The 25,257-nt window shown below is 41.6% G+C and overlaps 1 protein-coding gene across 3 annotated transcripts in view; it reads left to right on the top strand.

Annotated features, from left to right (window-relative positions):
- Positions 1–25,257, top strand: part of cux2b (cut-like homeobox 2b) — an 82,383-nt gene that overhangs the window by 35,330 nt on the left and 21,796 nt on the right. For all 3 annotated transcript variants that reach the window (XM_085910397.1, XM_085910398.1, XM_085910399.1), the window contains exon 4: positions 19,165–19,243. In XM_085910397.1, the coding sequence (XP_085766523.1) occupies positions 19,165–19,243 (79 nt within the window). The remainder of the gene's footprint in view (positions 1–19,164; positions 19,244–25,257) is intronic.

The raw sequence follows: 25,257 nt of genomic DNA, 5'->3' as shown, positions 1-25,257 counted from the left end.
TGAGAAGAATACATGGTTGCTTGTCTCTCTAGTCTTAGGTGCACCTTTGGGTGCAGTAGGATATGACAACTACTGCATTTATCAAGTAACCGATGACGGGAGACTCCAGCCCGCTGGACCTCTCGATGATGACGACTTGGCCCAAAGTACAGTCGCACCCAAGATTCAACAAGAACCTGTGGATTTCTCAACACAATTTACACCTTCCTCACACTTTTGAGTGGAAGCTTCCCTCAGGAAAAAAAAACTTTGTTAGGTGTAGAAACAGAACAATGACACGTTTCTCAATGTGAGTATCGGCCTCAAAATAACAAGTGTTTCATTTTTCTTGTCCACGCTAAGAAAAAACTTGCTTTACGGTGATAATCCGTGTATTGTATCTTAGAGCTCATAATGAGAGTTGTGCAGATGGACAGTCTGATAAATAGTTTGTAACATGTAATTAGCAGATCTATTGGTTACATACCATTAACCCCTTCAAGCTCAGGAATCATTATTGGCCTTCATTATCTACCAGCAAGGTACCGTGGAGCTGAGTACACATCAAAAAACATCAAAGTGCTATTAAGGCTCTGCGACCAGCGGTGGGGGCTGGTGGACACCTGTTGATGAGTCTAACTGTGCCATTTCTTCCCCTGGGCTTGAGGGGGGTGAGGGGATGGGGGGGGGCGACAGATTTTTTCTGTATTTTGTTGTTGCTTGTTTTCCACGAGAGCCACTTAGCAACTTCCCAAAATGACTCGGTTGCTGTTGGAAAAGGGACAAAGAAGCCAAACTTTAGTTTACACATTTGGTACTTTTAATATATTCATATCTTTTCAAATAATTGAATAGGTGTCTTTTTAAATCGTTATGGCCAAATCATAGTCTTCTTTACTTACTATTTAAGATTTATTTTTTCTTGGTAATATGCATACAGTGAATGGATGGCTTTGTCCATTGTAGGGTTGTCACTATTAAACATTTTTTAAAATTGATTATTTCATTGATTAATGGAATACAATTCCATTTTGCAATAAAGCGTGCCACAAAATGTTGACCAATTATTTTGTATTGTTTAGTGATTTCAATCTATCTACACTCTGTATGCATATGTATGTGTGTATACACACACACACCCACACACACACCCATGTCGATTGTGTAAACATCCCCTATGTGTCAGGCGTGCAATGGCCCGATGATCAGTTGAGGGCGTCCACCTGGGACAGGCTGCAGCTTCCGCATGACCCGGACCAGGATAAGCAGTGTAGAAAATGGATGGATGATGGATGATTCTTGTTATGGAGAGTGCAGATTATTGACCTGACCTGAGTCTTGATGTCGGAAAGTGTTTCAGAGAACTGCGTTGCATTGGCCTGAGCTTGCCCCCATCGTGCGGTGCGGCAGACAAACACCATCTTTGATCATCCATCGAAAGACGAACACTTCTTCCTTCTTTTTGATTAATTCCTGAAGGAAATGATCATTTCTCTTGAATGTATGAATACGTTATGAAGAGTGGAATGAATCCAAGTGTAGAGGAATGATAATTAATTACAGTGCTATGATAAAAGGCTGTGGGTGTTATGACGCAAGCTTCCTCCGTGTCATTATGAGAGGCTCCGTAATTACCTTTCTGCACAAGCCAGTGCTCCTGGCGATGCTGGCGGTGAGAGCGGCGCGCACTGAGTGAGTCCAACGGTCATAAAGCTTTTCCGTGCCTAATTGTCTGAGGGGCTCTATGGCACTTTCATAGATGAGGGACTGCGCCGTTAGGTAAAATGCTTGGCGATGCACACCAGCTTTTCTAGCTCAATGAAGACAGATCTTCATGATGGCCTAAACATTGCGGTTATTAGCCACAGATTGCTCAACCTGAGAAGGTGGGCTCGCAGTGAGTGAGCATCAAAATCCATTTCAAAGCAGACGTTTGACTGAATTTCTCAATGCCATATTTTTGCACCAGGTCCTTGCTTTAATGCTCCTTTTGTCTTTTAATCCATGTCATATCCTGTTCCTTATGAGGGACATTTTTACCAGCCGTTCTATTTCTCTCTCAGGCTAAGACCAGTATGCTTCGGGTCTAGCTAATGCTCGCGTCCTGACCGACCCACTGTCTCGTGCTCAATGAGCAGCGAGCCACTTCCAGGCTCTTCAGTTCATTACGTAATCAAAGCACGTCTAGGCTTCCAGCCTATTGTGGGCAACATAATGGGCTCCCGGGCCTTGTGAACCATCATTTCTCTGCTCCGGCTTCATCACTAGCGCCCTCTTCATAGTAAGGACCACGGAGAGGAAGAGAGGGAGAGGGAGAGAGAGACAGAACAGAGGAGGGTAATTGGACTTAAGGTAATACTTTCCTTGAGCCGTTTACATCTTCTCCAGAGGGTGAATGTCTTCATCTGTTATTAACTTGTACTCAAAGCTACTTTCCCCCTAAAGTTAATGCTTTTTTTCAGTTGCAACCAGAGATTCTAGTTAAACATATCGACTTGTGCGCTTGAATGCGGTTGATGACAGAAGCTACACTTTGCACATACAGTGCTTCTCATCCGAAGATTTTACAACTAACCTGTCAAGGACTTGATTCATTTCTTACCCAGCTATTTCGGTTCCATAACACTCATTAGGGGAGAGTGGGCCTTTTCTAGCTGTCTTTGGGGAATGGGTGGCATACACCCTGGATTGGTTGCCAGTCAGCCACAGGACACATTTAAACAACCATTCGTGCTCACATTCACACTTACGAGCAATTTGGAGCCTTTATTTGCTCAACATGCATGTTTCTTGAATGTGGGAAGAAAATCACCCGAGACCAAGCAGAAAAACTTTAGCGTTATTTACTGGTTTAATATTGTGCTTTTGTCGATGTGCGGTTATTATTAGAATTTTGTACTTTTTAATTAACATGCTTTCCCTGAACCTTTACTGTACAGTACAGTGCTCTATGCTGAATTAACAGACCGGTCATATTAGTTGACAAAGTTGACCCAATCTGTTTAGTGTCATCATCCACTGCCAATGCACCCCAGCTGCAAGATGTCAAGTTGTGTGAAAATCAAATGAATTTTGCATAATCCATCTGGTAGATTGATGCCACCTTCAGATTGGGCCTGAAAAGTCGTAATTTATTATTTTGGCTCTTTTTTTTTTTTTTAACCTGCGGTGACTGATTGTTGTCATTTGTCGGGAGGTGGGGGTTGTGGAAAGATTTGTCAAGCTTTACATCAGCTTTCTTAGTATTGTCTGCAGTGCTGTGATCTGAAGGTGTGTGCGCAAGTAGTATTTATTGGCCTGTTTGTTTTTCCTGTCCTAAATGATGTCCCCGTCGAAGCGTCCCAGTTTGGTGTGCTCATCATTATGGACGCATGTTTAGAGCCGGCGATGCACACCAGGTAAAGAAGCCAGGGCTGTTATAAATAGGCACTTGTCTCTCAAGCCATGTGGAATTGATGAGCTTCAACACATTGTGCTCGGCAGTGCCAGGTTTAATTTCTACCGTCCTGACAGCACAAACCTCAGAGCCTGGAGACGTCACGCCTGACTGCCACTGCTGTGCAAATGTTAGCCATGTTTGCAGAATGGACGCACGCGCGCTGCTGTCTGCACCGCTCCTGTTGGCTATCGGACTTGTTTTACATCTGCTTTCCTAAACCCCCGTCACCTTAAGAGACATGCAATCACGCTGCCCCCCCCCCCCCCCCCCATTCTGACCTCTCACCAAACACCTCCAGACATCAGACAGTAACTAATCTCAGAGGTAGCTGGCCTCCGTCGATCGTCTCGGACGACTTGCTGCCATCCATGCAAAGACACTAGTCGCTCGCACTGCTCCTCACGCTCCGCTTCTGGCAAGAGCACAGTCAAATTACCCACTATAAATGTGCGAAATCGGTGGCTCGGTGCCGGCGACCACATGCCAAAAGAAATAAACATCAGTGCTCCTAAAATCAGGAAAACCTCGCACGAGGAGGTAAAGACGGAACAGGAGAGACGATTCTTTGATTCTTCAGCGCCGTTTTCCGATATCAAAACGGAATGCGAGGACAGCTGATGCATTAGGAGTTGTTTTGGTGCTGAAGCAGATTTTTTTTTTTTCTTTCTTGAGTCTCGGCTATGAAATTTTCATTGCAGTGAAATCTAAACACGGCTAATTAAATCTCCAAACTTTAAAGAAAGCTCTCACAAAAGCACCTGGAATATTAATTTAGACTTCAATAGAGTGACTTTAAAGCAAATCTATTGTCTTTCATTGAGACTTGCAATTTTATTTCTGCTGAGCTGGAGTATGTAGTTATGATTGATCTGGTAATTAAAAATATGCAGCGAGTAAAATTAACTGCTCCCTTTCTCTCTTTTTTTATTTTATTTTAGAAAACAGTCTGCTATTTTTCTCCTCTTTCCAGGATAGGTAATTTAATTGTCCACATCTATGTTTTTGCACCGCATTCATCGGCCTCATTATTTTTCCATTTTCATCTTCCTTGTGGGTGATCGATGAATTGATAAAATGATGGAGCCTATCTTTAATAATGCGAGGAAAAAAAAGTTCAACTTGCTTCTGGCTAAGTCTCTGAACTTTTGTTCTTTCAAATTCTACAGTGTATTTTTTAGGCCATGGGTTTGGCTGGCATCTTACAGATGGTGGTATTTGTCAGATTTTGCTGTCCCACTGCAAAAAAACATGTAGCGTTCCTCCCTCTGCGAGTTTATGCTCTATGGAAATGGCGCTTGTTGAGGCTCATTTCCTAAATAATAATAAAGAAAGTGGGAATTTAAATAAAGACAGCATGAAGTAGGCCAAGCTACCTAGGGAGCATTTTGCTTGAAGAGATAGCAGCTCCAAATGTCACATGCGCCAACATTAAGGCCCATTCTTTATAATTTGACCTGACAGTTTGGGTCTCTTCTAATATAGGATTAACTGCAATTCTAATTAACATGTGTCTTCATTATAACGAGACACTGCAAGAGCACAAAAACTCTAACGACATACTCCTCATCGCTGAAGTTTTTTTTTTTACTTTGTTCAGACATCCGCTTGTTTTCATTCTAATTTTTGCACTGGACGTGTGATGTTCTGAATCACACTCTACCCTTTTAAGATGGAAGCCCACAGATCAGAGTATGCTTTGCTTTAGTCTCAAATATGTGCGTGATGAGTGCCACTGCTGAGGCCTCTGTTTTTTTTCTTCTTCAGAGTCATAAAGTGGCCATAGTGGCCTAAGGAGAGTGTTAAAGACACCCTCAATTAAAGCAGTAACTTTACATCTGTGCTTGCTGAAGTCCCTGTAATTGGGTCTCACTGGATTTGGCAGGAGGACTGTGACTCTTAATCTAAAGGGGACTCAGTTTGGAGAGGGGCAAGGGGACGCTGCAAGCAAAAGCACTTTAGTTACCTGCTTCTGGATGCTAACAGTTAGCAGGAAGGTTCAAAGGTCAACTGAAGCCATATAGGATGAGGAGGTGGATCAAAATATTGAATCTTGCTATTTTGAGTCCTATAATAATTGTCATTGAGAATTCTCACATTATCACCGGATATGCTGTAACATAAATGGATGAAAAAATGGAAAGGGAAGTGTGCTAACCAGATAAAACCAGACATACGGCACAGGCACAGTAAGATGAATCCAAATTCCCCTTTTGAAGGAGCAATGAACTCCACCAAAATAATGTTCGAATTAAATGTGCAGTATGTATAAGTTTGCAATCCATCAGAGACTTAAGGCAGGTAACATCAGTATTAATCAATTTGCTAGTGTTCTACCCATTGATTTACCAAAGATTTATAGTTGGTCATAACTAGGTAGACACATTTAACATTGCAATGTGTACTTTATCCTTACTGGTAAATATACCATCTGTTTTAATTCCGCTTGGACTGTCATGTAGGACAAATGAAGCCTTAATAAGGCTACTCATTGGAATTGTAAAAGATGAATCGTGCAAATATCTGAAATTTCCTGATCAATTTGAAAAGAAAAAACATTTACAGGTCAGCCTCATTTAACTTTCTTTAAAGGGGAAGTCCAACCAAACATTTTCTGTACAAGAATATGTTTTGGTAGCCGCACTTGTCTACGCACGGTATTGTATTTGCGAGATGAGAATTAAATCCACCCGTTTTTAGCCATTTTTTCAGTTGCTGTTGACTGAAAATGACATCACAGTTGCTCAGGGCTTAGGTAACGACCAATCATGCAAAAAAAGCAATTCGCTAGAACCTACCTAAAAGATGTTCTTCAGGAGCCAAGGGAACATTAGCATATACACTACATTATGGCATTGTATCATTTCTGGACTACAAGTACAAAATGCACCCCATTGAGCCATAAAAATAAACATACATTGGCCGCAGGTCTGCACGTTATAACATGGACTATTTTCAAACAAAGCTGTCACACAGATGGATATTTGTAAATCTTTATTTACCTCAAACACTGGTGGATAAGGTGTTTGGAAGATGAATGAATGAATGAATGAGGCTTTCTTGAGCTTTGTGTATAAATGCCCCCCCCTCTCCTTCTTAGTGTGTGTGTGTAGAGTACGGTTATTTGTGAGCATGTCTCTCCCACTGGGTGACATATGAAGGACAGCTGAAGGTGTGATGAGATCCAACGATGGGCTTGTTTTATTACATCTAATATTGAGACCAATCTCTGCCCATTCACCTGAAGGACAGGCAGCTATTCCCTAACTAAATCAGCCAGCGACTGTGGCGTTAGAGAGCCTTTGCAAGCATGCACAGAAAATCACACAATCCCCATGATAGGCAAACATTATGTGTACTTTTTATGGCCTCTTTGCTCAAACACACAGCCACACTTGTGTGAGCAGTAGGACGTCGGCCAACCTCGACCCACTTTTGGGTTGTGTGTTTGCGCTTCACCCCTAAACTTGCTAATGCATCGGGTTTAGCAATGCAATGCGCCTCTATGAACATTTTCCTTTTTTCCTAAATAAATCGTGGTTTGTTAATTTTTTTTTTTCATCTTTCAGCGGATGTTCTAACGAGGCAGAGCCTTAAATAGCACAGGGGCTAACGCTGCAGAATTATGACATCCCATGTGAGACTTTGCCCAAACCACAGTGGCTGCAGTAGTGCGTCAGGTTTCTTTATTTATAACCCTCATGGAATTGTCCTACACTCTGTGCATATGGTAGGTTATGTAACCATCAGCAGCCAAGAGATAAAGTCAGATCCTATAAATAAAGCTTGCTGAAAAGTTGTTTCCAAAGCTGCTTTGTATTGATTTAGTGCTTCAAAACGTCTTCTTTATTATGATGGCAACATTGCATTTTTTACTCCCAAAAAATACATTTGACATTGCATCTTTACATTTAATTAATTATCACTTCAAGCAATAATTATTTGTGGTAATTAATTAATTGTTTTGACAAATTCTTGAATGATTTTTTTCCCCAAATGCTCAAAATTGCAGCTACTCAGTGGAAAATATCTTCCAATTGTAGTGATCTCTGAAGGTAAAAAACAACAACATTTGCTTTTCCTTTGGAATACTTGTTTGCATTTTCTGCACTGTCAGTTTGAAAAAAATGTAGTTTTTTTCAGTAAAGGAGGAAAATGTCATCTTTTTTGTCAGATCCACTGATTAACAAATTCATTGACAAATTACCGTAATTTTCGGACTATTAGTCGCTCCCATAATATTACCACCCATAAAATGCACAATAACGTGAAAAGAAAACATATATAAGTCGCTCCGGAGTATAAGTCGCACTTTTGGGGCAAATGTATTTGTCAAAATCCAACACCAAAAACAGACACGAACCAGCAACAACAGGCTAAACGATACGGTATGCTAACGTGACATACACAAACGAGAGGCTGAGAACGGGCCTAACGTAACATTCAGAGTTATTCAAATGATTATTACATAAATAACACGTTTATCAAACCATTTGTGTCACTCCAAATCATAAAATACATCGATCATCGATCGTGTAAACAATGCCGCGTACGCGCGCCGTCGGACTCCTGATTTGCATGTCTAATTATTCCACAGACCCATATAACGATATATAAAGTATATTTCAAATAACTATCATATAGCAACAATATTACCAAACCATCTGTCACTCCAAATCATAAAATCAATCAATCATCGATCGTGTAAACAATGCCGGGTATGCGCGCCGTCGGACTCGTGATTTGCATGTCTAATTATTCCACAGACCCATATAACGATATACAAAATATATTTCAAATAACTTTCATATAGCAACAATATTACCAAACCATCTGTCACTCCAAATCATAAAATACATCGATCATCGATCGTGTAAACAATGCCGCGTACGCTGTCGTGATTTGCATGTCTGGCGTGATGTGTGCTCGCATGCTGTCCATCACAAGCAGAGCTTGCATCCTAAATTGCATTGCTGCCCCTACTGTTTTTTTTTTTTTTTTTTTTTTTTTACATCACCACACTAAATTCTCTTCACCAGACCTGTGCTTTTTAAAAACTCAAAAAAACAGCACTTTCCCCTCCCAGTTGTTGCGTCACGGCCAATGGTGAAATTTAAATCACCCTCGTTCAGTTTAGTTTGAAAATAACTATATTTGTTTTTCAGTTGGTTTTTTTTTGTTTTGTTTATTTGTTTCATGAACTTGAATATTGTGCTTTAAAGTGTGAATTGCTTTATTCGTTTTTTCAGTGTATTAAAAATAATATGTGAGGTGATCAACTGTACTAGTAAGTAATGTGTTAATGATCAAGTAATTGTTTTTGAAAAAAAAACACATAAGTAGCTCCTGAGTATAAGTCGCCCCCCCCACCCAAACTATGAAAAAAAACGCAATTTATAGTCCGAAAATTACGGTAATCAATTATTAAACTAACCATTAGTTCCAGCCCTAGTGTATATAAATATGTGCATAAGTGTGTATATACGTATTTATATGCATAAGTCTACCCCGACATGCCTTTGTTTAAACCCCAGGGTTTGGTGGAATTAAAAAATGGAGACTAAGATAAAAAAAAAATTTTTTAAGTCCCATGTGACCTTTAAGCTGTATAAATCAATTGAAAAAAAGTATTATCCAAAGTATGACATAACTACAACAGGGAGAAATCACTACGACTTTACGGTATGAAGAGCTATGTAGTGTATTCCTTCATCAAAGTTAACAATAAATATGTTAGACACTTGTTTGTGGTGCTTGCGTTTAGAAAATTTTGAATTTCATATCACATATAAATCACACGTAAATCTTTTGACTTATTGTCAACAACCCACCCAGAATGTTTAAATATCATACACAAATAGGATATAAATAGTTCCTTCTATATTCATTGTACTAGATGACTAAACTAGGGGAAAAAAGCAACGCATGCAAACGTTTGATGAACTGAGGTCTTGAGGGAGGAGCTCCGAACTCTTGTGGGACATGCTTGTCTTCCATTACGTAAAGCATGATGGCAATTCAAAACCGTCTTAAATGGCGCTCCAATTCCAAATTGCACCACCTTTTTGTATTGTCCCAGCAGAATGCATTCACTCATAACTCAAATTGAAATGGCCGCTCACATCTGTCACGTTGTCTAGTTACCATGAAAGCAGGTCATTACAATCATGCCAGCAACTGCCTGGCAGCAGAGGTCAATCAGTGTACATTAACCAAACAGAGCTCATTTGTTTTACAGCTTTAGTGGCGTGTTGGCACCAGTGTACATGAGCTTTAGGCTGGCATCCAGCGGGCATGGAAGGCCTCCCAGCTGACTGCGTATCAAGATGGGACTTGGCCAGCCCTCTAAGAGAGCAATAAGGAGACTAAGGGGTGTCCCTTAATTCCCTCCCACTGACTTGAGATTTTCTGCTTTATTCTAACCCATGGGTGTCAAACCCAAGGCCCGGGGGCCAGATAGCGGCCCGCCACATCATTTTGTTTTTGTGGCCGAAGAAGACAAATTTTGCATCGACTGTGTCAATACTAAAATTACAAATTGTCTTCACTTTTTGCAATTAGAGATATTGCTAGCAATTTTTATTGCCATTCATCCTTTCAAACTATTTGAGCATTTTTTTTCCCAAGTTTCTGATTTCAAAACTATTTATTCATCAGTTTATTGTGTAGCACTACCAGTGCAGTGTCCTCATAACCTTTTGTGCATCCAGCTCAGCTAATGAGGACAATTGGATGGTAAAACGCAATACTTCGAAAAATACGTAAGCTATGAGTCAAGAATTTGTTCTGATCACTCAATATATGACATGCACTGATATCAAAGGAAGCAGGAGCATTTGGGTTTCAGGCTTATTTGTGGACATTACTGAAGTGGGAACCTTCAGTTAGGAGAAGTAATATATTTTGCTCCAAAAATGATGGGTGTTGAAGTCAGTATGGATTCAATAAAGATCCATGATCGTTCACCTGGTCTCTTACAACAGTGAACGAGGTCCCATTGGGTTGGCGCTCTGACCTGTCAATGGCGTCGAGCCTGACTTGGAGTGATATTTTTCTGTAAAATATGCATGACATCAAAAAGCCTTAAAGGTTATTACAAATTAATAATGAGTTGTGGGCTAAGAGCAGTAAAAAATAGCCTTCCCTGGGTACCGTGTTTAAATGTTTAATTTAACACGCTCTAGTATAAATATGGACTGCCTCCCAGCGATATTCCAATATTCCAAAGCTATCAGCTGTCTGGAACATCTAAACCCAAACCACCAAGCTCACACATTAAGATTGACATTTTGATTCATTCATACAGACGTGAATGATCATCAGGAGCTTTGTGTGTCTCACAACATAAAGAATCCTAAAAATTCAAGCACAAAGTCTCTGTAGACTCTGCAAAGCTTTTTCTGAGCATATTTTTAACACAAATCAAATGATTGGCCTAGGAACCCCCTGTCTCTGTAATGTCTGAGGATACTGTACAAAATTGCCTCACTCAAGTTTGAAATGTAAGCTGTCTGTTCCTCTGTCCCTCATTCCGTGGAGCCCATGACGGTGGCAGCCGACTCTGGGGTGAATTTGCCGTGCGACTACCTGGAAAACATCAACAGTCATTAATTATGTAAAACTCTCCTGGCTACACGACTGTGGCGCCCGCTCTTATTAGACTCAATGTACTCTACAACGAGCCCCTACTGCCTGGAGGCGTGGAGGGATTATCAGGCTACCGCCATGAGCCCCCACCCCCCCATACAGAAAGACACAGACATGCTGAACGGTACACACGTACATTCCTAATGCAATGTATGCTTGTCTTTTTTTTTGAGGGGGTGGTGGGGTAGGGGGGGCAGCAGGAATATCTGCTGTCTCTCCTCCCTAGTTAGCCCATCATTCACTCCCCTCCTTTGCAGGTCTTTTTTTTTTCTTCCTCCTTCGCAATTGTTTTCGGCTCTCCTGTTCCACAATGAATAAAAATCGGCAAATCTGACAGGACAAATGATATGCCCTGTTTGTCAGTGAGGCTGCGTAAGGAAAGTTTGCCATTGTTGAATCTACTGCCACCCGAGACGTTCTGGTCTGTGATGTGTGATACATAGCGAGGCTTGACTGGGAGTACTACAATTGACTCTGACTTATTTATCAAGCTATTATTGACCTAATTACTTTTGCTTCTCTCAGCATAAAACGGCACATTGTCTCCGCAGTTCTCTCTCAGCTGTATTCTGGATGCGGTCAAAGAATCGTTCAGTGTTGCTGTTCTGTTTCGCGTACGCTTCTTTGGAATGATGTTCCTGCTCGCTGAAACAAAGGCAGCACTGACACATGTAATTAATTAGGCTATTATGCATTCACAATGATAATTGCCTCACTGGAAAGTCACCAGGCTTGTAAGAGCGAGCGCAAGGAAAAGAGGGTGGAGAGAGTTATCCATCACTTTGGAGCCCCCTTGCTCGTGTCACGCTGTCTCACCTTGACTGGTATGAGGAAGAGCTGGAGAAGCAGTGTCAACACGTGTCTGTGGTTGAAATATGGATCTACGCTTGCCAGGCTTCGATCACTCCGGAGGGTTTTGATTCACTCTGGCACAGTTACCCATGACACCCCATCTGTCGGAGGTTTGTTCACTTGGGTTGTACGGTGCCGAGGTAACGGGGACACTTTATTTTTATAATTAGCCCTTACCTACCTTTCTCCTTTTAATGCTTCTCCCAGCCATGAAATCTAGTGCAGGTGTTCTCATTACGATACTTTTCGCTACGCACTCTTTCAGATCGGCAGCTTGTGCCTTTATCTCGGTTTTTTGCCCTCCCCCATTCCTTCCCATCCTGCCAAAGCGAGATATGTATGAAAGACGCACTTTCATCAAGGTATAGGTCATTTGCTGCATCAAACACTTGAAAGTTTGCGCTCATATAAAATGACAACTTTTGTCTTTTCAACTACAAAGACATTCAGAAAAGATTTGATTGACTCCCCCCCCCCCATTTGTCTCTTCTCAGCTGTTGACTTTGCTGTGACTTTGGGGTTTTGATCACAAGAGAGTATCATAGCATTTCTGTCGTCTTCTTCTTTTGAAAGGTGCACCTCGAAACTGTTCTTGCTCGATGGAGATACCAGATTTCACAAAATAAGTGAAGTAGGAAACATGAAATACAAAAATACACATTTCTTACATATCTCATAATAACCACAACAAAAACAAATACGTAGTGACGTTTTGTATTTTTGTTTGCAACAAAAAAGTCAAATGAAGCTAAATACAACAGAACAGTACATATTCTCAAAGGGTAATTTAGTTGTTGATTATTTGTTTCCTTGACTTGTAAAGTGCTTGTAACTACCAAATGTAAAGCTGGGTTTAGTGAGATCAAAAATCGGCATTCTTTGGTGTCCATCTGCCTTGAAAATCTTAGGGTCCTTTCAATTGAGAAGGCTCCTGAAAAAAAGCATTCTCGTGAGGCTTCCATGGATCAAGTTGTATTTTCACTCTTAACATGTCATGAGGTGGATCTCATGACTGTTAATTGCAATGCTCCTAGCTCCTCGTGCCTCAGTTCTTCAACCGTGACCCGGAGGTTGTTCTCACGCTGCCGCATCAAGGAGCATCTAGATTATCTTAAAGGAGCATTGAGAAGTGAGTATCAAGGAGCCTCCACAGAGGAGCTATAATGAGCAACCAGGGGTGTATCCTCTGCACAAGTCTTTTAGTTCCTCAACTCTGATGTATAAAAATGGCCATATAAGCTCCCAGCTGGATTGTAAATGGATCAGGACTTGAAGGGGAAGTCAACCCCCAAATTGTCTTTACAATTTTGTGTTCTATGAGCCCTTGCCAGTCTAAAAACAGCATTGTGTTTGTGAAATATGAGTTGAGCAGCTGAATCCACCAGGTTTTATCCATCCCAGTGGGAAGCCATTTTACCACTTATGTCGACTGAAAATCACATCATTGTTGCTCAGGGCTCAGGTAACGACCAATCACGTCGCACCTATTTTCTGAGTTTGTTCATGTGATGTTTGCAAGATGGACCGTGATTGGTCTTTACCGGAGTCCTCAGCAACACAACCATAGCCAGTGGGAAAATGGCCGTGCCCTGAAATGGATAAAAACAATACCTTAATTTAATACCTTAATTTCATATTCCACAAACACAATATAAGTCCTTGTTTCTGCAGGACCTCATAGAACATATAAAGACCATTTTTGGGTTGACTTCCCTTTTAACATTAAATAGTTGGTTTTTTTTGTCATAGTTTCTTATGTAATACAGTAACTATATATATATATATATATATATATATATATATATATATATATATATATATATATATATATATATATATATATATATATAATACCTGGTGAGAGGATGAGGAAGCGCACTCGTGATCAGCTTTGTACATGCAGAGTTGTGAAGAGTAACAGACATCGTTGATCACATTTGAAAGTAAAATTTCAGCCACAAACACCATTCATATATGACACACGTCAATGACATGTAAATGGTAAATAGACTGCATTTATGTATTCAAACATTTGTCCCTCCTCATGTTTGCTGTTGTTCTTCTCGAGTCTTCGATAGCATCACTGGTGAGAGGAGAGAAGACACAAACAGATTTGGGGCTCGACGACCAAGAAAGTCGCAGATAAAGGAGATTCTGCCGCGGCTATCATAGCACCATGTGTTTGTATTCCAGCGGATTGCTATTATTCTACAAAGGAATAGTGATGTGGTCAGCTTTGCCTTTTGTCTGAGGGGCCGGTTCTCCTGTGACTGAGTGGAAGTGGCATCAGCCACTTGTGAGAGTGGGGCTTTGATTGACAGGCAGCGCTGATCTGAATTGACGCAGTGACGAGATGTGTGTCAGTGTGCTGACTGCTCATCTCACTTTGCACCCAGAGATGGGCACAGCCACCGCCATGTTGCTACTCCTGCTCTGCGATGCATGTCACCATGATTAAATCTCCCCTCAAACGCAGCTTTTGTATTGTGTGGGTGTGCATGCTCCCAGATTCAAGTGTGTGTGTGTGTGCAGCGGGACACAAAGGCCGATCAAGACTACTGTATATTGCAATAGAGTTTACCACTGGCCCGCTCCTCCGCCCACATCATTGTCACTCCACACCAACTCATCATCGCCTTTGAACCTACAGTCCAACAAACAAAAGTCAGTGGCGACAGCTGTTCTTTGAAAAAACGTTAATGCATTTCCTTTTTGTGAAGGACATTTTAAGCATGTATGAGGGTACAGGAAGGGTTTTTTCATTTTTTTTTTTTCATTTTATGCTTGTGTTTTTCTGCTTGCATTGAGAAATGTGTGTCTTTAATGTTTTAATGCTAAACCATTTGCATGTTATGTATAAAAAATACATAAGGATGTACTCCTGTCGGGGCTTGGGTTAAGTCTTAAAATCTAAAACATTTTACCATTATAAAGCAATGACATTTGAAAATAATAGATCCTTGACAAATAAATTCTGTATTATTATGCTTACTGACATTCATGCTTTCCTTGGGTTCTTGTAATTTTACGGGGGGGGAAATGGACTACTATATATTTTTTTAATCAGCTCTAGTCTTGGTCAAAACATCATCCGTAACCACAGTGAATGGTCCAAAGGTTTATTTTGTGTCTCTGACATTAACATGCAAGAGCAAAGATCCAGTTGATTCCTCTCTCTAAGGTGTTTTGACTGGGGGTAGTAGTGGACTTCACACAGTTTTTGTCTAATAAGCATGGAGTGCGACGGGGGCTGTTGTGACATGCTGTCAGCCTGTGGGCTGGACCGGCGCTCTGTAAGCGCCACACTAGGATGGACTCCCTATGATTGTGCACTGACCTTTGCATCATGGGGAAGATGACAGGTAATTTAGAGACCTCAGGGAATATGGAACTATACAATTGCGGTCCCCATTCTAGCCACAGCACCGACCACATTCACCTTGAGGTGTAAAATATGTCTGTGTGCACGCTGTGCAGGTGGGAGTGTACCCACACATGCGGCAAATGAAGTTCAAAACGAACTAAGCCTACATATGCATACTCGCTAGCACAATAAGGAAGTAAGGGTTGGCCTTGACGTCGTGTCACACAATAATCACCTGCAACATTTCAAGCCTGCCTCACGCGAGCAAATGTGTGTGCCCAATTGATAAAGCAGAAGGGGGATAATTTAAAGCGATAATTGCATAATCATTAGTTGTGATAACTCTAATGGATGACTGCATAATTGCTTTTGCTCTTTCTGGGATTCGGATAGAGCCATTTGTGAAACCCCCCTGTGCAGTTTTGATCATTTGCATGCTTCCTTTTAATCTGCTCAATGCATGCTACTGTAGGTTGTCCACAGACATGCACATGAAAACGGAGACTCATTCAATGGTGGTATTCTCAAAGGTTTATACAACCGTATGTATTTCCCAGCAGCCTTGTCCCAGGGGCTGCAACACTGCCCACTTGCTAGCTGTGTGAAGAGTTATGGGGGAGTGCTAACAGGTTTTCTTTGGCTCTCTCTCTCTCAGTGCTCTACCCCAGGCTTCACTCTTGCTTGTAAACTCCAATTGTGTTCAAGCCCATTCCCTTGGTGGCTTCATCCTCTATCACAAAACGGGCGAAAAAAAACACAATGTGCTCTGAGCCCCAGCTAGCGCCAGAGCTGTGTTGTGTAGCCAAAATGGCAGACGAGCGTTGGCAACATCGGAGGTCCTAGAGCCGTGCCTCTCTCTTCAGCAAGCATATGTGCGTCTATCTGCCAGTGTGAGACTTTGGGCTTTTTGGGAATCCCATGTATTTGGCGGGCGCTGGATTATCACGGGGATGACAATGACTCCCTGATCAACCCCTCGGAGTGCTTTGATGATGGCATGGGTGTGGTATTCACACACATAGCGGGTGCTGCTTGTGATTGATGTGTCTACTTGCTTCTCTAAGCAGGTTAATGGTGTGATTGCTGCTTGTTAAACGATGATGGAGGGACTGGAGTATGGTTGTAGGCTTTTTTTTTAAAATACATTTGGGAATCTCAGTGACATGATCTTCATTCTTCTCAGGGCCATCGAGCAACCTGTGGAGGATGGGCGTTCACAATTGTAAAGTGTGAACAATGGTTTGCTTAATTATGATGTCATTTAAAATGACACACCATAGAGGGCCCAATTACACATCGCAAATCTTGATCAATTAAATCCATGTGAAAATATGCATTGATTTCATTGTAACAATGAGAAATAAATCAGTAATAACAGTCAGTCGAAACCAAAATAATGAACCGACCCAGTGAGGACTCCATTCAGAAGTATATCACAATTCAAAGTGCAAGACAATCCATCAGATCCAGGTCTTCGAGTCAATCCTTTTGTTTCGTCATCCAAAAATGAGTGTAACTTACCTCCTCAACAAACTACTAGTGTCACTGAGAGAGGAAAAAAAGCAAAGATGGCCTTTTATCAGCCAAAGGACGTAAGAAGAAAGACATTTTTTGAAGACACCACCAACAAAATTTTCATCAGAACGTTCATCGAGCGCTTTGCTCTTTTTTTCTCCTTTCTACCTGTCCATCTCATTTGGACAACAACCCGATTCACACTCATTAGTGCTTTCCAACCAAACATTTTGATAACCCGGATACATGACTGATTTGAAGTTACACCCTGTAATTATATCCTCCTTTTTGTTTTGTGCAGTGTGTATTTTTGTCGTACAAAACCTCTCCCAATTTTGGAGTACTTGTAGAGCAGTTTGGCACATCAACACCTTTTTTTCTGGAGGGCATCGGTAGGTGGGAGAGATTTAAATGGAGGTAGAGCGGAGAAAAGAAACAACACAATGTATTGGCTGAGAGATGGCTGAAAGCAACATACTATTGCATCTGTATTGATTGGGCGCCGGCCTTTTACATTTTCCATGAACTCCTCTGAGCTGCTGCTTTGAGTGGAAGTGATGGGGAGGAGGTGGTTGCTTGATCTTCATGATATTTCTTTAAACATTATGTTGTCGTTATGCCTCCCCAGACAAGGCGGCAGCCATATCCAGTAAATCAAAGGATCTGATGCCTCTTGTTTTTGTTCATCTCAGACATTTATCTCAGACCCTACTAAACAGTCCCTGTGTACCATGACCATTATTGTCTACAACCATTGTGAAATTATTATTATTATTTTTTTTTTGTGGAAGGGCTGAAATCGACAGTAAGATATGCGACTACTATACAAATGCGAATTTGAATTGGAGGCAGCACCTTCAGCTCTTCTTTTGACTTAGTAAGTAGTAGCTTGACGCAGTGTAGCTCACATTCACAAGTGCAGCTTCTCTTTCCATGGAGCCAGGTGGCAGCTAATTCACTTTCTTTGTCCCTCCTAATGAATTGTTAATTGGTTTGCGTCACCCCGCCGAGCAGAGTGGATAGCAGGTGCTGCTGTGACGGTGGCCACTGTCACTCGCGACGACTCTCGAGCTGTCTCGCGTAGGCCGACAGGAACTCGGCCAAATATCAGCTCGCAAAGTGTCTGTTGGTCAAAAAAAATGCTGAGGATAAGGACATAGCTTGTTTGTTAAACAAAAATATTTTCTGTTGGAAGTCATGGAATGTATCACAATTATCTGTGATTTAGAGAAGAAAAAAAATATGAGCCCTCTTACACGCCGTGATTGGTTGTGACCTGAATTCTGGCAACTGTGATGTCATTTTCAGTCGACAACGAGTGGCAAAAAGGCCGCCCCTTAAATTTTTCTGCTTAACTCATATCCCACAAACACAATATTAATCAGAATCCCGGGTTCAGACCAGTGGAAGGGCCACATACAACAGGTTTTGAGTTGCTTTCCTCTTTAAGAATCTGTGGGAAGATCCACAAACTGCTCTTCACAAATGCTCTCCATCTAATCTACTTGAGCTAGAGCTGTTTTGCAAGGAAAAATGGGAAAAAATGTTGATTTCTATGTGAGCAAAATTGACAATTGTCTTCCCGCTGCAATCATGTTTAAAAAAAACTATCCTCTAAAAACACCTGATTATTATTATCTCAAATCACTGTAACTGATTTATTGATGGATGGATGGATGGATGGATGGATGGATGGATGGATGGATGGATGGATGGATGGATTGATTGATTGATTGATTGATTGATTGATTGATTGATTTTCTGCCCATGACCCATGCATAGTGGCTGTGTGATCCACTTGTGTCACAGTAAAAATGAAAAAGAAGAACCAATAAATACAATAAAGGAATATACCTTTAAGCACAAGAAACATTCCAATCCATAGTCTGAACTCGCTTCTGATCCACGCATTCCCTTGCCTACCGATGGTCAACCACTGGAATGGGACTGAAATCTTCCATGTCACTATTCTTGCTCAACAACAATTCCATATCCTCGCTCCTTTATTTCACGCAGGAACCGTCTGTGTCAAGCATGCTGGAAAGTACTTTGTCACTTTCTTCCTTACCATCCTCACATAACGCCAAAAAAGTGCCTCTTATCAAAGCACACCCTGAGTTGATACTTAGATGCTCGTCACATTGAGATTTGCTAAACTGGAATCTTTTTCTACATCATTTCAGTCGTATTTTGATTTGGGGCATTGAGTATTGTCCCCGTATGAGGATGAATGTTTGATTTATAGAAATTGCTCTTCAAAACGTGGCTCTTCTTCTTTTAGTGAAAGTATTCAAAGTCCACCCATGCTTGTTTATCATGCGCCGCAAATTTATATCCCCCCGATACTTAATGGCATTTTTTGTCCCTGCAGGTGGTTGCTCTGAACAAGCGGAGTAAGGAAGCTGAGTCTGCATTCCTAGGAATCTACAAACAGCTTATTGAGGCCCCAGGTGAGTCTCCCACCAAGACTGTAGATGTTTATCTTCCCAAACAATACCAGCAGAAACTGTAGTCCCACACTGAAATTGGTCCATTTCTGCAAATATCTTTTCTTCGATCAAGATCAATTAATTCCCCATCGTCTCTTATCTCGAATGTGGGGAACTATGGTTGCTTCATGTCAAGTCTACGAAGCAATCAACACATCAACAAATGGGGAATCAACAAATCCCAAAATATTGCTCGAGTGATACGACGTGGTAAGCTTGCACATTGATATGAGATGCATAAAGCCCCACACCCTGTGGCTTCTATCTATTTTTTATGTCAAGTCCATGATCTGAGTGGTTTCCAAAACTCTGCGTGAGGCCACTTCAAAACCCAGCCTAGGTCCTTGAGACTGCTTAACATGGCTGAGGAGCGAACACATCCTTGAGGAGTTTGGCTGATGATTGTAGAGGGCCAATTAAAATCCCTACTGAAGTCTGGCTTCGTGTGGAACGCGGGCCTGATGAGGCCAATTGGGGAAAAGCAAGAGAGGGGGGTGAAGGTTTAGAGAGGAGGAAAGACTTTTTGCAGATCTTAATTTCAGTGCCCATCCATATGTACGTCGGATACTGCGGCAAAATATGGTCCAATCTTATTCCAGATCAGAGAAACACGTGTGGCAAGAGTAGAGAAAGCTGTTCACTAATTCAATGAATGAAAGATAAAAGTCTGCAGTTGACGTTTAAAGGTCTCCAGCTTAATATTGTCTCTCGCTCTCACTGGCTACATGATACCGTCCCCAAAAAAAGAATTCATTCAAAAGCCATTTCCTTAACATTGCATTATTTTTCACCCAATAGTGACCTTCATTTTTGTCTATAAAAATATGCAAGTTAAAGCCCCTGGATTAAACACAGGAGCATATTTTGCAAAGTAACCTAGTAAAATGTTCATTCGAGATAGCACTTAAGAAGAATATGGAAAGAAAGGTTTCCATCAGAAAATGTCAAAAGTGGAACGTTATTTTACAGTTAAATACATTTTTGGTGATGCACCGCACCATTACCGACATTCTCAAGTAGGACGTTGTACCGGTCAAAAATGCATCAAAAAGAAGAATAAAACATTTTTGATAATTTTTTTGGGACAAAAATTGATACCAAGAGCAGTAGAGCTTGAATTCTCCCCCAAATCCCCGTTCCCTTATTGTGTGTTTAGAAATACGTTCCGAGCGTGCACTCCTTTGCTCCAACACTTTGGAAACTTCTTAAAAAGCATTGGTTCTTCAGGTGTGTCGTTGGGTTATTCAGATTGGCCCAAAAAGCATTGCTGGTGCTGCATCTGGAAAGACTTGGAAAGGAAACAGTTGAAGCACGGGCTACTGATTAGGCTGCGTTCGGACATTAATGGAAGCGGTGGACGCTCTGCCTCGTTGAGCATACACAATCTCGGAGTGATGACAAAGCGCCAGAGTGAATTTCCAAATGCTAATGTGTTGACAACCACAAACGAGTATCGGCTGGACGCAGCTTCAAATGACAGAAAAGGTTTTCTTTTTCATTTAACCAGAGTCTCGTGTTGCATTTTAGCCAAAAGTAGAATGCTGGTCGGCCTTTTCGGGCTGTAAATAGTAAATGTTTGTTGTGGCAGATGTAACACAGGCTAGCGGCGACAACAGTAGTTGCCATGACTATAGTTTGTCTTCCAGTTCTTCTTCTGCTTCCATTACTTTCTTTTGGCGGATGGCATAGGATATAAATATAACCGCCACCTTCTTTCACATGCTATGAAGGTGGACTACTGTTTCTTCTTTGTCGTCTTCTTTTCGTCTCCTTCCATTCTTTCTGTTTTTTTACCATTGGTGCATAATTGTTGGTGGTAATGCACAGACAGTCAACGCTATTAGTGAACGGGGAGTTTGCGTGCTCTCTGAACTCTAATTCCAATTCAGGTATATATAATATCATTATAATTCTCCTTCCATGGAATAACTTCATTTAACTGCAACATTGCGCAATTCTACCATTTAACCACCCTTTGTACCACGCTGAGAGAATCACCGAATCGAATAAACAGTGGCTGATTTATTTTTTTCTTTCGTTCTGTAGCCTTAGTGTTGTTATCCCGTTTCTCTGGGTGTGAGCAACATTCAGATATAATATAACATAAATGTTGAAGCAATCATCATGGCGGTTATTTCTTCATTTCAAGTCTGTGTACAGGTTTGACACTGCTCATCACATTTAGGGAAACGGGAACGCTGGAAGCCTTGCCCGGTTGATTTAATCATGGATGGACTGATCATCCATTAATCACTGGACACAGGATTTCAAGTTGTAGTATTTCCCTAAAACAATCAGTTACCATGCCAAACACACACAGACGGTTCATGTTGTGTCATATGGCCAATGGGAATCCAGAGCAAGTTCTTTCTACAGGGAGCTCTTCCTGTTTTTGTGTCCCCTCCATTATTCTGTGCCCGTTTGTCACTGCTACAGGTATCCAAGGTCACAAGTCCCATCCTACTTGAGAATGGATGGCTCCAGGTTTACTGCAGGCCAGTCATTTGGCTATGGCCTCACTTCATTTCTCCCTGCCTTTCAAAAACAACTCAGCGACCCCCCCTTCGCGCCAACGCTGTACAGCTCGTGTGTTTCTGATTCTTTGACAGATGTAATCATTCTTTACTCGACATGCTCGTTAATCGAAACTCTGGATGTCCCCCCCCCCTCCCCTTTTCTTATTATTTCATTTGACAGTGTCTCTTCCCTAGAGTGTATTTGCTTGTGCGCTCATTTGTGTGCTGTCGGTCCAATAAGAGCAGGCCGCAGTTAATGAACAACACGGAGGTAGGGGACAACATCTGTTCAATATGTGACCCTGTTCTACGTGGCCATCATTAGCGTCTGGTCACATATGAGTTATCCACTTTGCAGCTCTTTCGCTCTTTGAATACCGATCCCGAGCGAGATAATGATATGCTTTGGAAATAATGCTGCACTGCAATCACACCTTGAATGTAGCGGTAAATGCTAAGCAGAGATCAGCTTCTCTCGACAGGAAAACTTCTTGGAGGAAGCTATTGAGTTTTGTTTTTCTTCCATCCCTTTCATGAAGGCCCCTAAGCTGAGATGTCAATCCACTGGAGCGTTTCATTAGTGTGCAATGTTTTGATCTGCCTATGACATCTTCTCATGCTGTGCACACTAACCCAGTCTGAGGCTTGAAAGGGGGCCTGTTAACAGTGTTTCCCAAACAATGTTTATATCACCTCCGCACTGTTTTGATCAGTCCTGATAAACACGTTGTGATCACCCAGAGCTGGAAAAATTCTGTCAGCTTCTGCCGGAGTTCATCAGTTTCGCAGAGATGCTTCTAACTTTTCCCACGTCTTTTTCTACCTCTCCTTCTTGCTGTCTCATTCTTCTCTTTCCTCCTGGAATGTGTGTGCTGTCGTTTGAACGTCAGCGTTTGTTGCCGCCTTCTGTGAGATCAGCGAGGCCCTGTCGCCAGGGGCGTAGCCCAGAGACTGACACTCCAGGTGTTTGCTCTTCCTCGCCTCCTCTCATGCACACGCAAGCATTCACCTACACACACATGACGGAACACACACACATGAACATACACACACACACACACACCTCCCTCAGGGTCCAGCCCACCACCTCTCTTAGAACAGAGCTGCTTTCATCTGAGCGGGGAGCTCATCAGACTTTGTGAAGATTCTGTTCCGAATACACCCCACTAAGTGTGTAAATGTGTGTATGCGTGTGCGCACAAAGGTAAGTTGACAATGCAACAGTGCTTGCTAGTGGTGACGAATAGAACTGCAGGGCATAGCAAAGAGCAGAATTTTGTTACGAGTGGAATTTGGTTTGGGGCTCCCCTCCCACCATGTGTATGTGTTGAATGTGTTCAATAGAAATAAGACACACAAAAAAAAGTCCTCGTGCTTTTTAGAGGCCTCTAGTGGCCAGGGAACCCCAAGCAGCCGCTTGGTTTGCTAATGTTTGGGGTCAGCTGTTACGATGCATTGCGTGCCGTTTTCTGTTCTACGAGGCTTGTAAATCTCTTCTATATTCACAGCCGACGCTCCCTCCAGCTATGAAATTATCAAATCAGAAAGCACTGACCTCAGTAGTTCAAAGCCATTCAAATGCATTAAGAATGGTTGTCCTTCTTCAACCCCCACCAAACATAAACAGGCACATGCAGAGAGGCCTGCAAGGCACAGCAAGCTGCCTTTATTGTAATTGTGCAGCTGAGTACCTACAGTCAGCCAAGGAGGAGGAATGCTGTAAATGTTTGTGGCAGTCTGTTGGAAAATAAGGGCATATAAAAGCTGATGGGGAATGAAAGCTCTCTGGGTGGGACGTGATTATGCACAAGTGATTAATAAGAGCAGTAATAAACAAAGGCCCAGGAGATGTTTGAGGTGCTTAATAATGCATTATGTTCATAAAAGAGCTGGGCCTCTCCAACTGATCCCTGTGGAGTAGGACACCCAGAGGGACCAGGAGGGAGAACAAGTGTGTCTGTAGGAATGCAGGTTTATGTGCATGTGCCTTTCCCAAATGTGAAGACAAAAGAATTGGATGAGTCTCATTTCTTATGACTTCACTGCACGCCACAAAAAAAAAAAAAAACGCGTAGCTTGTATGATTTTGTTCCGTCAAATTTAGTCTGATCTTGTTTCTTCTGGCTGCTGTGTGTGCTCTTGTAAGATCCTCTCGATCCTCTCTGTACTTGTGTGGAAAAAGAAGACATTTCTCTTTAATGCGCAAAAATTGTTGCTTTCCATGTCTTTCTCAAATGGTTCCGCAAGTCAAGTTAATTTAAACTAAATCCATATCAAGCATGTTGGCTTCTAATGCACCACAGAAAGTCGAGTCCTCTTTTGTGAATATGCCGTGTTATGCTTTTCCAATCAAAATAAATCGTGTGCTCATAGCGGGGTGAAGGCAGCAATTACAGAAAATGCTTAACATCAATTTACATTTGTGAAGGTGGAAAAATGGAGCTCCAAAATTGAGTCAGCCTAATTTTGGTCCTTGACAGCACTCTTACTGTTTGTTGCAACACCAGCAGCAGAAGATGTTTATGGACCTTGAAGTCCACTCCCAGAGAAAAAAAAACAACAACAACAACACTGTTTTGAATGAAAAGAAAAAAATAATAACTTGAGCGCAGCCTTGTAAATTAATTTGTTCGTGTTGTATGATGGGAACACAGCTGGCCTCATTAACATGTGCACAACAAATAATTATAGCCCCCCCCCCTTCTCTTCAGCCAGCCACTGCTTGGCTAATGGGCTTGCTGGGTTAATTATGTCAGAACGTAATTACACAGAGCCCTGAGAGACAAAATGATACACCCTACTGTGCCCACGCCACCTAATGATAGTCTATCGCTGACGTGGCAAAGACGAAATAGCCGACACACCTGCTTGTTTTGCATCCTTCTGCCCTTCTCGTACCCACCTAGACCCCAAAGACAGTCTCTACCTATGCTTTTGTCTCTTCTGCTCCTTGATACTCGTAACGCCTTTTTCTTTGGAGCGCAATAGCCTAGAAACGGTAACCCAGTGATCACGGGGAAGCAGCCAGTACATCATGGCATCCTCATTACTGCTCATCCAAAATGATGAAACTCTGTCTCAATGTAGCTGCAATTGTGCAAAAAACATAATTAAAAGACTGAGTACCTACATAGGCTTGAAGCACTACCGAGATAAAACATATCCAGACACACACATTCTTTTAACCTCTTTTGCAATTATTCGCATTCATAAATTCAAAGTAGCAGTGTAAGGCTGTCAAGATCAAAACCCGAAAAATGTTTTCTGTTACGTTTCCTTCTTCGGGCTAAAGTGCGCATTCATTTGTCAGCGTGGTTTTTGAAATGAGTCAGACTCCATACCCTCACTCAGTAATTGAAAGAAAGAAATTGTTTTGAGATTTTAAAATCTATATTATTAATTAATAAGTATTCATATTAATGGATGGAAGGATGCATCAATAGGCTAACTTAAAAATAT

This window comes from Syngnathus leptorhynchus, chromosome 4 (assembly GCF_054491065.1).
Source record: "Syngnathus leptorhynchus isolate UIUO chromosome 4, UIUO_Slep, whole genome shotgun sequence".
Classification (NCBI taxonomy): domain Eukaryota; kingdom Metazoa; phylum Chordata; class Actinopteri; order Syngnathiformes; family Syngnathidae; genus Syngnathus; species Syngnathus leptorhynchus.
The sequence above is the reverse complement of the archived record's forward strand: the minus strand, read 5'-3'. Positions and strand labels throughout refer to the sequence as shown.